General features: G+C 34.2%; 1 protein-coding gene across 1 annotated transcript; it reads left to right on the top strand.

Annotated features, from left to right (window-relative positions):
• The first annotated feature begins 8,752 nt into the window (after nt 1–8,752).
• On the top strand, nt 8,753–14,433 carry LOC146731545 (zonadhesin-like). Its single transcript, XM_085492917.1, has 5 exons — nt 8,753–8,876; nt 11,977–12,267; nt 12,657–12,910; nt 13,277–13,572; nt 14,262–14,433. The coding sequence occupies exons 1-5, from the start codon at nt 8,753–8,755 to the stop codon at nt 14,272–14,274; spliced, it is 978 nt and encodes a 325-aa protein (XP_085349043.1). The 3' UTR covers nt 14,275–14,433.
• The last annotated feature ends 2,038 nt before the right edge of the window (nt 14,434–16,471 follow it).

Genomic DNA, 16,471 nt, shown 5'->3' on the forward strand with positions numbered 1-16,471 from the left:
AAACAATTTCATAATTTGACATGTATAATACATAGTACGCAATGAATTACAAAACTATGGAATTACAAAGTCGAAATGCATACAAATAAATAATAAATCACACAAAATATCGAAAACCGCAAGGCTAGCACTAGTCTACCACAAGAGGGCACAATATCACAAAACTGCATACGAACAAGACGAACAATGGGCAACAATGCCATATAGCATGCGTCTAAAATGCCCAAAGTAAGCCCGGGTTACATGTGCATATTTTGTTTCATCCCTTGTCATATATATAGTGCAGGCTGATCGGCCGGAAAACTGTATTAGTGATTTTCGGGGTTTCGGATCGTTGATACTTCAATTTAATGAGGTAGTATTGCTTTACTTTACCAAACTGTGTTAATTGTATGATTACCATTATTTTGAGCAAGGGATGGCCTTGTACTGGGACATAGTCGCTCCGCCCCAAAGACGTCCATGTATTGACGTGAGTAGTTCATCATTTCCCTGTGTGAACCTCCATAATTACCTAATACGCTAGCGACCACGTGACAATCTTCGTCACCGGACTGAACGTGCTTATTAACCCGGGTTATCAACAGCCCACTCTCATTGTTTTTACTCGTTAATCGGCGCCCTATTTATTTCCTATTCAAATACGACCATATAACTATCATCGCCGTCACCGATCTTATTCACACTCGTAAATTCTTTTAACATCAACTATCTACATATACAAATACTTTTGACTTTCTGTTTTTTGAGATAAACTGACGTTTCTCAAGAACACCAACACATAAGAAGCTAGTTACATTGTGGATTTATAGATAACTTTCTTCCAACATTAATTACACTATAATCTTAAAATATGAATAACTTGATTTGACGATTGACGAATAAAATATACCAAATATAATATTTGGTATGTGTTGCTTCTAGGATATTTCAGCTTCGCCTTCCTGTACTTCGTTTAGTAATTCGGACACGAATTTTGACACGAAAAATATCTGGGCTAAAACATTTGTTGAGGGACGGCCACTTAAGTATGTACACTCTAACATGTTGCACATGAACCTAAAAGTGTTAGACAATTAAACAAAAAATTACGCTGTGCTAAAGTATATGATAAAATGATCTTCACTTTTTCCTAGCATAAATACGGTTTTCACCCTCGCTTATTATGACACCCTCAAAAGCGAGTAGTTTCCACCCCCTCAAAAGTAAACAATGGTTCAGTTCCGTATTTCATACCAGGTTTTGAAACAATTGTTTATGTTTCCCGTGTTTACTTGCCTTTCATTACGTTTTGATGGTCGTCACTGACGTCCCTGGAATCTTGTGATAACGTTTTGGTCCCAATTTACGTAGCTATCACTGAGGAAATTCAAAAAAGGAATTCGAACTATTGTAAATCGTGAACGCCATTAGCATAACAGCATTAGCATTAGTGTTGACCTTTATCGCCATGTTTTTCACGATTCACGTCCCAAAACTTTGTTCCCTGGGCGCCTCTTATAGATGAATGGGCTGAATGTTTTGACTACGACCTTTTTTCACTTGGAACCACAAGGGATTGGACGGCTTCTTTTGTTTCGAGTTCGTTGAGTGCTTAGAAACATGGCACCGCTGTTTTTGGTGACTATAGACATGTTCTATTCAAGGATTTTAATATGTCAATCAAACAATTTTAACAATTCCTTACTGGAACGTTTCCTGTATAGATAATCCTCTACTTAAAACATCTTCGGAAACTGATCTAAAATCAACCAACACTTTTTAGTAGACAGCAGATCCATGTTCTTTTTTTTCAATTGTGATACGGAAAAAAATAGAATAAATTAGGATGAATGAATGAGTAGAAATTGTATACACATACATATGTCTATGGTTCCGACAGTTAGACAGCTTGCAGCCAAAAATTCTCAAAACAATCTTCCCAGTAAAAGTAATGGAATGTCCAACAATATAACCATAATTTAAAACAGAACAAAGACAAGTTACTTGAAAACAGGAGAGGAAAAAGGCAGATTTTAACATAGGGCTCTACTGAGTTCCACCTCAAACGCCCTCTACAGTTTAATGTCCTACCGCACAATCCTTTGTAAAACCTAATACCATGGAAGGTACTTGGTAAACACATTTCTTCCCTATACACGTATGTATGATGCGTGTGACGACGATTAGACACAGTTGCACGATCAGTACATGTATCTGGCAAATTGAGTTCGTGCCAGTTGAAATTGTTTCGGGCTAACCTTAAAGGAAAGGTCAATGTTGCGAATTTTTATAGTTGCCTAATATTATGTACTTTTAATTAAAATGTATTTGTAAATGTATACTAATACATGCCTCCCAAAGGCTGCGTACATCGCCATTGTTCTAAATAAAAACTCCCTCAAACGGCTATGACTGCCAATTAAAATGTAGCCCCGTGACGTAATATCGTCTGATTAATCTATGACAACATATGGGGTATTCACTCAAAAACCCTCTGGGGAGTCAAGATTCTTGCTAGTTGCCAGCAAACTATTTGGAAACCATTGAATTTATTCACGGTCCTACACAAAGCTGTGTTCCAGAGAGATGCCGACCTGTAAATATTATGGGTGCATAAGGACAAGGACCAGCATGGCAAAAAAAAAATGTTTTTACTTTCCCGTGTCTTAAAAAAGGGTCTTGCATGGGAGGCAAACATTGGTACAAATTTCGTATTCGACTATGTCGGACTCGTCAATCCATTTTCAGTGAAATCTCTAATTTAGGCGTCATTTTTTCGAACATTTCAATCTTTCCCGACGCCTAAATCAGAGTCTAATTTAGATTCTCCGTAGTCATTGACGCCTATTCAAGAGGATGGTGTTGTTTGTGGCTAGCATAGTGCACAGCCCCTAAACGCGACTGGTTGACGTACCGATATTTTCAAATTCTAAGTACTAGTTGACGCCAAACGCAAATGTTTACACTACTGAGCATGTACTGTACATATGTGCAATGAATTATGGGACTCATACCACTAATTAGAATTCCATAGACGATATTGTTAACGTTTTGGTGAATTTCTCAGTAAAAAGTTACAAAAATAAAAATATTATTTTAATTAGTGAAATCAAATGGATGTAACATAATTCTGCCCAGAAAATAAAACACACAGTTTTAACCAGCTAAAATTCCTACAAAATTGATGTAAACATCCTTCAATATTCCCCGAAAAGCAGCTTGTTTTGAAGTATTTAATTGAGAGTTACCTAGATCCACAGGTTACAGATACTTTGCAATAAACAACCGGTAGACACACAAGTCACAAGACACACAGCAGACGTAATTGAAGTACGCCTTCATGCATTGCGTTTCAGATAAAACGTTTGTCTAACAACCATACAATTTTAACTCTAATAGGCTAATATGTGGCACGAGGCTTGAGCGAGGATTCTCACGTGTCTCATCTTATCAAGATTCCGATTAAATTTTACACCTCTGAGCATGTCACTGCACATATGTACAGTGCATTGTGGGAAGATGACCATTCTTCCCCCCACCTTACATTTCTGTCCTTTTATGGCAGCTCAAGTAAATTCACATTTTAGAAACGTTTGTTACTGCTCAGGTATGCAATGCATTCTGGGGAGGTTTATATGCAAAGGTTTCTATGTTTTTCATTTTAACAAATATCAGACTTTTTTTTCTAGACAAATTAAGTCATTTGAAGTCAAATTCAAATTTCACACAACTGAGCATGTCACTTCAGAAATGTGCAATGCATTGTCGGAAGGGTTCTTATGTGTATCGGGTAATCTAATTTCGGTCATATTAAATTTTTAAGGTGAAGTCAAATTTTATGCCACTGAGCATGTTACTGCACATATGCGAAATGCATTGTGAGAGAACATTGTAAGAATTGACATTTTAGTAAAAGAATTGTGGGCAGATAAAGTTAACTGATTGCAAAATTATGGTGGACACAAAGCTAAACAATCTGTAAACTGCACAATAAAGTAATTTTACACAGAGGGAAAAATAAACACTTGACTCCAATAACAATCACTTTTATTACACCGTAATAGCTCAAAGCGTACACACAGACATGCATTAAACATAACTTGAGAAACGTTTTGAAATATTTTTTTATATTTTATTTCTTTAGTCAAATGATTGATCATATAAACTGTATTATTAATACTACAAATAGATTGACGTATAATTAGTCAGTGTTTACAACAATTTTCTATCTGTAAAATATTTATTACAGAATAATTTACAAAAATTTACAAAACACTTGTAAATTTGACTATGGTTTTTTCAACGTGAATAAGAAATAATTCCTGCAAATAAACTTGTTTTCATTAAATTCGGTACATTTTTGTATTGTTACAAACTCCACACCATTCATTTCAGTGTTATCACTATCACCCACATAAGAAAACGTATTGGTGATAGCGATAACAGACAAATGGTCAGGATAATTGCTACAATGCACAGTAGATGGAAATATCTGGTTATACACTGATTGCTACACACTTCAAATTGTGATGCATAGGATGTTTTTTCCCATGTGGTATTTTGTAACTTAAATTGTTGACTTAATAGTGTCAAAATGTGTTTAATGCAACGTCAAAAATTACATTGTGAGAATTCTTTTACTATTATGTCCTATTTTGCATTTCATATAAAAACTACAATCAGACATGAAAAATACATGTACATCAATTAATGCTGGAATGTAATACATTTCATAAGAATGAAATAAAGTACATTATTAGAATATTTCATTGGTAGAAATACATAACTGAAATGAACTTATGTAAATAATCACAATGTATTGTTATCATTATACAAATGTATTGTTAAATGTGTATTAGAGTATGACATACAGTGAATGATGGGAATAGGTAACTAAGCAGATAAATGTATTGTTAAATGTGTATTTGAGTATGACATACAGTGAATGATGGGAATAGGTAACTAAGCAGATAAATGTATTGTTAAATGTGTATTAGAGTATGACATACAGTGAATGATGGGAATAGGTAACTAAGCAGATAAATGTATTGTTAAATGTGTATTAGAGTATGACATACAGTGAATGATGGGGATAGGTAACTAAGCAGATAAATGTATTGTTAAATGTGTATTAGAGTATGACATACAGTGAATGATGGGAATAGGTAACTAAGCAGATAAATGTATTGTTAAATGTGTATTAGAGTATGACATACAGTGAATGATGGGAATAGGTAACTAAGCAGATAAATGTATTGTTAAATGTGTATTAGAGTATGACATACAGTGAATGATGGGATAGGTAACTAAGCAGATAAATGTATTGTTAAATGTATATTAGAGTATGACATACAGTGAATGATGGGAATAGGTAACTAAGCAGATAAATGTATTGTTAAATGTGTATTAGAGTATGACATACAGTGAATGATGGGAATAGGTAACTAAGCAGATAAATGTATTCATTTATGCATACATATTCAAAATAAATTGTAATTGCAAAAATCACTACCTCATAATTCGATAATAGTTTGATTGTGATTGGACCAGGCATTTCTAGGATACAGGTCCGGATGCACGCACGCACGAACGGCAGCACAGACGCACGAATGCACAGAGGACAAAACATAAGTTCCCGTTTTCGGACTGTGTCCTAACGGGGACTAATAAACAATGATACACAAAATAGGTCAATGATGAAACATAACACCCATAAACCATTTTAGTTCTTACTCTCACTGATTTTACAATTCTGTGTATTATGTTTATTGATAATTTTATATAATATCTACTTTCAACACGATATTTATTTGATTGTCTAGCAAAGATTAGATTCACCGCTTCTGGGTTTGAAATGCACTGTTTAAAATTAAATGTCTGAAATATTACACAAACATTATTTTGATACTGATCATATGTATGAAGTGTTGATTACATAACAATGACATTGTTCTCACCATTTTGCCCCGATTGCAGCACAGAGTATTTTTACAGTCTCTTCATGATTTCCTTCCAGCGCAAATATTTGTACATAATATATACACGGATGACAGGTTTATAGAAGTTTCAAGTCTGGTTTCAGTAGAAATTAAAGTGATGTGTTTAAATCACAAATGTTTAATGTACACTGTTTTGTAGTAGAATACTGTGAACATGTTGCTGATGAAAACATTTTTCAACCACTGACAAAAATAAAACCGGGTCAACATATTGCCGACATTAGAATGATATAAACAACGCACTGTATGTGGCAATAGAACACGTGTATATCATGATAATAACACAGTTTGACTAAATGGCAAATCTACTTTAGTGGTTGAGTAAAATATTGAACTAAGGTGAAAAGTCCAAATATTTTACTTACTCTGGTGACTCCTAGATTGGCGTCTGATTTGATGAGCAATCTAACGATGTCCGCGTTTCCTGCCTCACTTGCTAGGAACAAGGCCGTACGCTCATTCTGTGTAATGCAGCATAATATACAATGATTTGTGTTAGTAATGTTTAAACAATTGTATACCGGTAATTGTATGTGATTCATACCAACACGTAATCGAAGTGCAAACTCGGTTGATGACTTTTATACATCAGATACTACATTTTCAAAATAATTGCTGGAATGAAATTTTAATGTTCTGTTATATTCATTTCAAAGTCCTACAATACAGGTACAAATGTATAGCAGCGATCAACATTGCAATTTGGCTAAACTAATCAAGTTTCTATGTTTCAACATTTACCATTATCATTGAGTGACATTACAATCAATATAAACTAAAACTAACTATACAAATGTATGGTAGGGATCTACACTGCAATTTGGCTAAACTAATTAAGTTTATTGGTTTTAACATTTACCATTAACATTGAGTGACATTACAATCAATATAAACTAAAACTAACTATACAAATGTATGGCAGGCATCTACACTACAATTTGGCTAAACTAATCAAGTTTCTGGGTTTTAGCATTTACCATTAACATTGAGTGGCATTACAATCAATATAAACTAAAACTAACTATACAAATGTATGGCAGGGATCTACACTGCAATTTGGCTAAACTAATCAAGTTTCTATGTTTTAACATTTACCATTAACATTGAGTGACATTGCAATCAATATAAACTAAAACTAACTATACAAATGTATGGTAGGGATCTACACTGCAATTTGGCTAAACTAATCAAGTTTCTATGTTTTAAGATTTACTATTAACATTGAGTGGCATTACAATCAATATAAACTAAAACTAACTATAGTTAGAATGTGTTGTATTAATAAAACTATGATCTACATAGTAAATTTTAATTTGAAATAAGAAATGAAAATTTATATCGCCAATCACGAATTTGTTTTTCTCAGTGTTGATGCTTACAAACAGAAAGCGTAAATATGTTTGATCTAATGAAAATGATTTGGGCAGACCCAGGTGAAATGGAGATTTGAGAATCATGGACGCAGTCAGACAAGTTACATGCAGAATCAAATACCAACTCCTGTCAACCTTCATTATGATCCCAAAAATGTCACATTCAATCGTGAATTAATTGTGAAATGTGACATTGACCTCATTGAGTATATGTGCTACATTCACTAAGGGTAAGGGTAGACACATATTTTGGCACCAAAGTCAGGGAAAAATGTATCTTTGGTGTACTGATCCTACTACATCACTTATCTACTATTCTTGAAAGAAGTTTTCATGTGATAATTTTTTTTCCGCTTTCCAAATTGTTATTGCCCATGTTATTGCATATGGTATGGATACAATAATCATAATTAATAAATTGTAAAACGTTTTATTGAACTTTTCTTGTACTTAAGGCTGACACAAACAATACATACCTACACACACATACATGAACAGTCGTATACTGTCGTCATGTGATGTTACAGTAGGGATATTTTATACTTTTACACACTTCCTAATTTAATGAGTAGTGATTATTTAAATTTTACTTTCATTTTGCATTGTTTCTGTAGATAACACATTCATACCTATATTTACATTCATGGGAGCATTTTAATAAAAATGCTAAACACAGAACTCAATACATCACCAGAAATGCTGTTAAAACTAACAACTTACATACAAACATACTCGTACTAAGAAATACAAATCAGATAATTACCGATGTCTTTACCTCAATATTACAATTGTTTCTGAGTAAAACATTCACGACTTATATGTTCTTTCCAAAATGACTAGCGTAATGTAATGGACTCCATAAATACTATAAAGATATAACACAATGTGATAATTATCTTATTTACACTGATGCAAGATATAAAGAAAAAATAGTGTTTATCATAATGATATTTCAATGTTTCTTTCAAGAGACAAAAAGATCTGAAACCTATTTATGTATTAACTATTCCACATTCACATTGCACAATACACTAAGTCAATCTTTGTCAAGCACAATATATAGATAAATATTGAAACTTTCTCGATAATGTTAGATTATGAAACCTAGTACAAAAATGTGTGTAACCTTGAAAGGTTTATTTCATTTCTCAGATTAAAAACTGGAATAAATAAACCAATGTAATTTTCAATAACTTAATCATTTGTTTTAAATAAGTTCAATAGGAAAATAGGATTGTTTGAAACAAATGTTCAGATGCATATCGTAAATAAATATCTATTTATATTTCAAAGTTAATTTTGTTATTCGTCTATTGAATAAACTATCTAACACAGTTAACAATAAAGGGACTAGTTAAATCAAGTTGGGTAAGAGCCAAATAAATGACACAGACAGAGATGCCAGTAGAAAGGTATGGGGGAGCGTCACACCCGAGCGATAAACCCCATGATGCAATTCGTAGGTTTGAGTTACATCATGACTTGGTGCCCAAGTTTGGTGGTCACTGCGGCAAGCTTACAAGTAGGCGCTATAAGACTTGTTGCCACAGTACGAGTCACAATTCAAACCAACACTGCGGCAAGAACACCGTGGTACCAAAGCATAACTTGATGCTGCAGTGACAACCTTCAAATTACACAGAGAACGTCGAGCATCACAGTGTTAGTAAATGCAAGTAATCAAACAAAAGTTAATTCCATCATGGTGAGATGATAGCATGGATGGTAATCAAATGATAAAACAAGAATAAAATTCAAATTAGAAAAAGACCAAAACAATCTACAAATGTGACAATATTGCAAAATGTATCTGAAGTACTCAAAATACAAGTTCTTTGCACTAAATAATAAAGCGAATCACGAATGCGAATTAAACGACAAATTAAATTAAATTAAATTAAATTAAATGCAAATTAAATGATGTGCACGAAAGGATGCACATTGTGTGCAACAATTGATAAACTACATAAAAATAGAACGATGCATGAAGTCAAATAAAATGACGATAATGAAATTTAATATGAATTATTTATAAACAAAGGGGTGCGAACAATAGATACAGTAACCATAGGGTCTGTCTGGCATGACTAATGTCCATGGTTTCGTGAAAATTGTTGATATGAATTATTTGATAGTTCAAGGGTATGAGTAATGTTGTGCCCTCATTCCAGTGTCTTAAAAAAAATGAAAGTATCGCTCCTTCATCGTCCAAGACACTTAATTAACCAATCTTGAATTCCTGCGACTGCAGTGGTGGTGACAGTTCAACTTCAGAAGCTATGGCTGGAGAATTGGGTGATGTTAGGTACACCACCCTGGGCAAGGTGATTTGCAACTCATGTGTAAGAGCTTCTGGCCGGTTAGGTAGTCACAATTGGTAAATTGAAAAGCAAAGCTCTGTCTCAAGTGAGAAGTGTTTGCAGAATATTGGAGATACGCACATACTGCACAGAGTCGAAGCAGTGATGACAATTGTATGACCTTGTAAGGTGCTGTTGTAGGGTGTTTCAGTTGGATATGTAGTTGACATAGCATGCTTTGATGTGTATGTCGAGGATGGCAGTCAGGTACAACATAGTTCTCACAGTAAAAAAATAAATAGTTTCAGTAATTAAAGCCTGAATAAACACAGTAAGTAGGTGAACTAGCTAACCCAAATTTGAATTATAGCTGATCAGTGAGGGTGTATGAACATGCAAGTTGTCCAGTTATTCAACTCATTAAGGAGTCAAAACCAAACATTGACCATGCTATGAGTGATATCAACCTCTGATGTCATATAGAGGTGGAGTGTGATCTTAGAATCTTAGGTATGAGTATCGGTCTTATTTCTTGTCAAGATAGGTATAAATATCGATAACTGTTTTATCTGGAATAAACAGTGATGACAGTAATGGTATAAATATGGGTATATATTTTGCCACTATCCAGGTATAAGAAATGGTCACACTTTTGAGCACTCAGGGGCACCTACCTACCCAGCTATGTATCAACTGCCCCCCTGGGATGTTTTTACGGCCAGCTCAGGGGAAAGAATGCTTTTGCATTTCTCGTGTGGTTCCATACTACTCAGCCCTGGGTCGACAACTATGATACCACTGAAGGGTCTTTATTTCCATGATGACATTATGTTCTACACCATCTGTCACTTTAATCAAAACATAACTGGATAATTCGTTCTGACCATAATACCATGGTTTATATGTGTGTAGAATGCATTCTACAAGTTGTTTGTGATGCCAGAGACTCCAATTGTGCACGTTCATCTAATCACTAGAATTACGCATTTGTTGCACGTTATCTCATTGTAGCTCAATGGAAAATGCTTCTGCTTATAATGCGCATTTGCTGAGTTTGAATTTCACTTTGTGTCTGTTTATGTGTTCATATTATGCCTGTAATAACTGATTGATATGATATAACTCGTCCTGATAAAAAAACATAAGTTGGTATAAGTCGTTCCGACCATGATATCATGGCTTTATATGTGTGCAGAATATATATTCCAAAAGTTGTCCGTGACGCCGTTTTGGAGTTCAAACTCCATCTAGTTATTGGAAGTCGCATTCATTAATTGCACGTTAATTCAAACTGCCCCTTTAGGTCAGTGCATTGTATCGGAGCGGAGAGTGTATCGAAATAGGATGGCGAGGCGCGTTTTTCTAACGTGCCTGTCTATACATTAGTATGTCTAGGTTGTATTGAGCTGCCACATTAGTTTTTATACCTAACAATGCAACCTCGACAACCTGAATATGAAGATGTTCGTTTTTGATGGTAACTTTGTCATAGTAATATACACGTCTGCTCGAAAAGACTCTCGTTTTTTATCTGTTTACATTTTCGAAATTTGCCTGAGCTTACTTACTTTTGTTTTTCTATTCAACTATTTTCTACACCTTTACTTAAGTTATTATTAAAGATGATTTCATATGCAAACATTAGTTTTAACACAGCCAATACAATTCTAGGGCATATTGATTGAACTTGATTGATCAATTACTCACTCAAATTAATAATCATACACGTAGAGGCAATACATTAAACAGTTATGTAACACTCATTCATAGTATTGTGACTTTATTTTATTTTTCTTCAGGAAAATGAAAATTTAAGTATTTCGCGATCTCCAAAATGTAAGTAAATATTACTCTGTGAAATTCATTTATAATTTATTTTATGCAATAATATGTAATCTAAACCCTTTAATTTAATGCATGGTATTGTATTTACATGAATGTTATTCAGAAAATTTAAAGACGCAGTTAGCAAAATTCAGATGGGCTAGGCTTCGGGTCAGGGATGTCAGGGTTTGCAATTTACATACTTTAACTATACCTTTATTTGATTAACAATCCCTGGAATTAGGTGTTACAGTGGGAACAATGTTTAATAAAGCTATAACTGACATGTATTCGCCAAAAAAGATTACGCTTAGGATTGTTTTGGCAGGTTATCTCCGCAAGCTACTAATAGTGCTGTCTAAATCCATCTCACGACATCTTTGATTATTCACTAATTCTGAAATATTTCAATATCAGAAATGCAGTTTTTTATGAAATTGTGATGCAGTTAAGTTTTATATTCTTTTAGCTTTACTTGTATTTTTGTCACCCCCTCAGACAATGTGGTCGTCTCACATGAAAGACTTGGAGACTGTAACTACAAGATAACTTTCATGAGAGCCGATTCTACAGCTCCGTTTCTGCCAATGCTTATTCACTATGCTATTGACGACAGTGTATACCTAGCTGCTGTACCAGTTGTCACAGGCACAAAAACAATGTCATCCGATGAGAAAATTGCAATACTTTATTGGTCACCACCAAAAGACTTCGTTTCTCCGTTTGATGTCAGTGGTGTTACAGAGGTGTCAGCTACAGAAGGAGGCACCGTGGAACAACACGGGATAGGTTGGTATTAATCTGGAAATATATTCATACGTGTACCATTACACCCATATATACGACATATTATGATTATATCTACTTATTGTAGCTGTGTCACAGTTGTCAGTGTTCATATAGCTCAACTCAACTTCTCGATTATATATTTGATGCGCGCCATTGTTTGTTTTATGTATGTATTTAAAATGTCAAGATCAATTATGAAAAGGCACCCCCTATCCATAACTATTTCTCATCGCACTTGATAAGGTTGATAGAATGTCCATCGCTACAAACAACATATATTTGATATCATAATTTTCATTGTTTAATTTCTTTTTCTACAGTATGCTGTCATCCTCTGTTTCTCCTACTGATCAGCTACATTAATATATGATGTTTTTCTTGTTTTTAAGATGATGTTTCCTGTTTCCCTGGCAGTACACGTGGAGATCCTCATATGAAAACGTTTGATGGCCGCAGCTACAACTTCCATGGTCTGTGTTGGTACACATTGGCTAAGCACTGCCATGAAAATCCAAAGTTTGAAATCACCGCCGAATTTGAACCACGCGATATGGTCGATTCAAAGATTAGAACTAGAGCAGTAACTCTTAATGTGACTGTGGACGGGGAGCGTGTTAGTGTTGATAGGAACAACAATATTCTGGTAAAGCTTTTTTCATTTGACCAGTGCAAAATAACGATTACTTGGCTCACGTAGATAATTTTACAATAAAGTGAATTTTCTCCACGTCTTCCACTGATTTAGAAATATCTTATCATTACACTTGTTGTTATAAATCGTGCCATCGAGTGATTCTATGATGTCATAATGACGTAAATGAATGAAAATAATGTATAATTTAGTGATTAACGAATATTGACTGAACCAATATCTACTGTGTAACAACCCCCCCAATTTACAGCATAGAAACGTTTCAACGATAAAGTGAGCGATTTGTAAGAAATGTATTTAAAGGTGTTTTTTTTGTCAAATTTAATAAGAAATTGATGAATCTTATTCTTTCTTTAGGTAAATGACAAGCCATTTTGGGTTGCTAAACTTGTGGCAAAACCAAGCAGCATAAGAATAGACTCTGATGATTCAACAGTCAGCATTTCCGTAAATCATTACTTGATGGATATATTATGGGATGGTCGTAAGCATGCGTTCAGTGCTGTTATATCCAATACTGACTATAGTGGTAAAGTGTGTGGTCTCCTTGGTAATTCAGATGGTGATCCGCGTAATGATTTCCAGAAACGCGATGGAACCCTAACAACGAGTGTAAATGACTCCGGCGAGAGCTGGAGAGTGTTAGATCGCGAGTAAGTTAAACAAATTCTTATAAATCCGCGAAATTCAGCGAGAGAGGTTGAGTTATTCACAATTTCAAAATTCAGAAAAGAAAAAATATGGTTAACGAAGAAAGTTTTCCCACAAAACGATCTTGGAAATGCGCCTTTTAGTAGTTTACATTTGGTTCTGATGAAAAAACATTCCATCGTATCTCAACATTTCGTTCGGTAACCTATGCTAAAATAGTATGTGATGCTGTGAGGACAACCTATGGTAGTCAGTTATTTGTGGAATACTGTGTTGTCCAAAATGAGCAACATTTGGATTATTTGTTCATGCTTTTTTCTAGAAACGCGACCCTAATTTTATGAGAATATCATCACATCTTTATTTTTAGTCATTTTTGGATTTTTTTCTTGAAAACTACTAGTATCATTTTGCATTGATGTTTGATACTTCTTGTTGACCTCAATCTCAATAGTGACAATATCTTTTTTTAGTAGAAAGGAATATTTACTTTAAACCTACTAGTCCATATATTTTGGCGTTTCATATGTATGAGCCATGTGGTTGTGGTAACCTGATCTAATTGATGTTCTTGTTTTCACTTTTTGCATTTTAAGAATTCATTTGTATGTGTGTTTTAGTTGCGGGTTGTCCTTTATCAATAAGATAATAGACACAATGTACATTAATCTTATTATTTTCTTTTTTTCAGATGCCAGTATTAACGATGATTCCTAATTGATTACCTGATTGATTACCTTTTTTTCTTTGTAGTCTTATTATATACATTATTTAGAGCGAAGTTATATTTAAAATTTGGCTAGCATAGTAATCTGATAGGAACATGTTTCTGTCAAAATAAATATATTATTCGAGATATTGAATTAGATCTATAGTATTTGTCTCTCATTTTAACATGTTCCTACCTAAGCCGCCGAATATGTCTGCGTTGCTGGGTGACGGTCTTTAACTGCATTTGGAGCAATATTGTTACATTTGTTAATGTGACAAATCTTTCTTCGATTCCTGAGATGTCATTGAAGGAATCGCCACTCAGAATTATTGAGAGATGTCAGATATCTGTTGATGTTTTGAGAGGGTTGGGTATCGGTTAGGCCCTTTCAGTAGGTTATTAGTGTACGTATTGCTGACTGCTGACACCATATGAATGTATTCTTACATGCTAGCATGGTATTTAAATCTGCCACCTGGTGGCACAACGTCAGATCAATGCAATATAACGGAGCACAATAAAGGCAAGCCGTATAGCGTAAATTTCAATATATATATATATGAAAATTGAATCCTTGCACACACGTGGATGCAGTCATAATGTTCAAAATATAATACAGAGACCAAAAGTCGAATTAAATCAAGGTCCTATAAATGTACAAACTCATGTCCAAAGAATCTGTGATAATCAACACACTCGTATTGTCTTACTGGAAACCCTTGCTTATTTTCATTACAATATTACAGCCTTGCCAAGTACTACTTTTGTCTTGGCTTACTGAAATGGCAGCGCCCCTTTTTTAGCAGTTCGCGCAACTATTTTATTGACAATCTGCTCTTTAAAATATGTTCCTGCTCACTGATATTCATAAGGCTAAGAGGCGATAACATTAAATTTGAGAGGTAAAATGCACACTCAGTGGTTCGTTTGAACAAGCAGACATCAACTTCCAATTTGACATTTTTATCGATCAATAATATCAGGTAAGATTTGATCGTTTAAACCTTTCGGATCTTGTTTTTGGCTCAAATCTCATCTATGATAAGTAGGAAATCATCTAATGATGCATGATTTGTGACATATTTGTTAATGAATTCGTGTAAAAATATCTTTTCTGATATATTAATGCATGAGGTTAGAATTTACTTCCTAGTATGCTGGTGCTTCAACCTGGTCCAGCTTTATTTGGTCCACTGTATTGTTTTCAACAAGTGTAGTTGGAGGCGCTGTTTGAAATTCTTGTGCAACACATTATTCATAGTGACAGAATTCTATAAGCAAATATAGTGTTTCACTTTTCACTAGCATTTGTCTAGTTTAAAATGCATAAAGTATTCAGTGATACAATTGGTTCTCATATAAATTTGCGTGTTCGTGTGGATTTACTTTTGATATTCACTGATAGTGAATCCCAGTGAACATTAAACAAGTAATGTATTATAACTGTATATTAAATGTTCAAACTTGATACATAGCTGTTCTGACATGAAGCCAAAGCAAAAATATTTTACTTACATACATGACTCGTATATTGGCGCCTGATTTAGAGAGTTAGGTGATATTTTGGCAAAGTTACATTGAAGGTGATCAGATCAGGGACATAGTTAGACGAGATGTGAAAAGAGTTAGGTTGAATGTGAGCTAAGTTAGGCGAGATGTGAACAGAAATAGATGAGATGTGGGAAAAGCAAGAGGAGGTATGTTAGCGTGAAGTGAGATCTTAGTCAGAGTTAGTTTCGATGGGCAGAGTTAGGTTAAATGTGGGCAGCTGAATGAGATGTGGTCAAAATTAGGTTAGATTTTGACAAAGTTGTGTGAGCTTCGGGAAGTGTTAATTGAGCTGTGATAAGAGTTATGCGATTTTGCGATTTTGGAGTTAGGTTAGATGTGGGTAGGCTAGGTGAGATGTGGACAGATGAATGAGATGTGTGCATAGTTGTGTGAGATGGAGTCAGTATTACGCAAAATACAAATACAAACAAAATACAAACTTAGTTAAGTGAGTTCATGCAATGACAAGGCATAATTAGAGTTTTCGGAACATCAATAACAATATTGAGGAATCACTAAAATAAGGGGAATTTATTGGGAATAATAACTTCTCCATTTAATTCAATATTGTATTGTATTTGAGATGAACGCATCATCAACAGACCTAATAATTTGAATTTCTACCATAAAAACGAACG

Source organism: Saccoglossus kowalevskii, chromosome 18, assembly GCF_978046115.1.
Source record: "Saccoglossus kowalevskii chromosome 18, keSacKowa6.1, whole genome shotgun sequence".
Classification (NCBI taxonomy): Eukaryota; Metazoa; Hemichordata; class Enteropneusta; family Harrimaniidae; genus Saccoglossus; species Saccoglossus kowalevskii.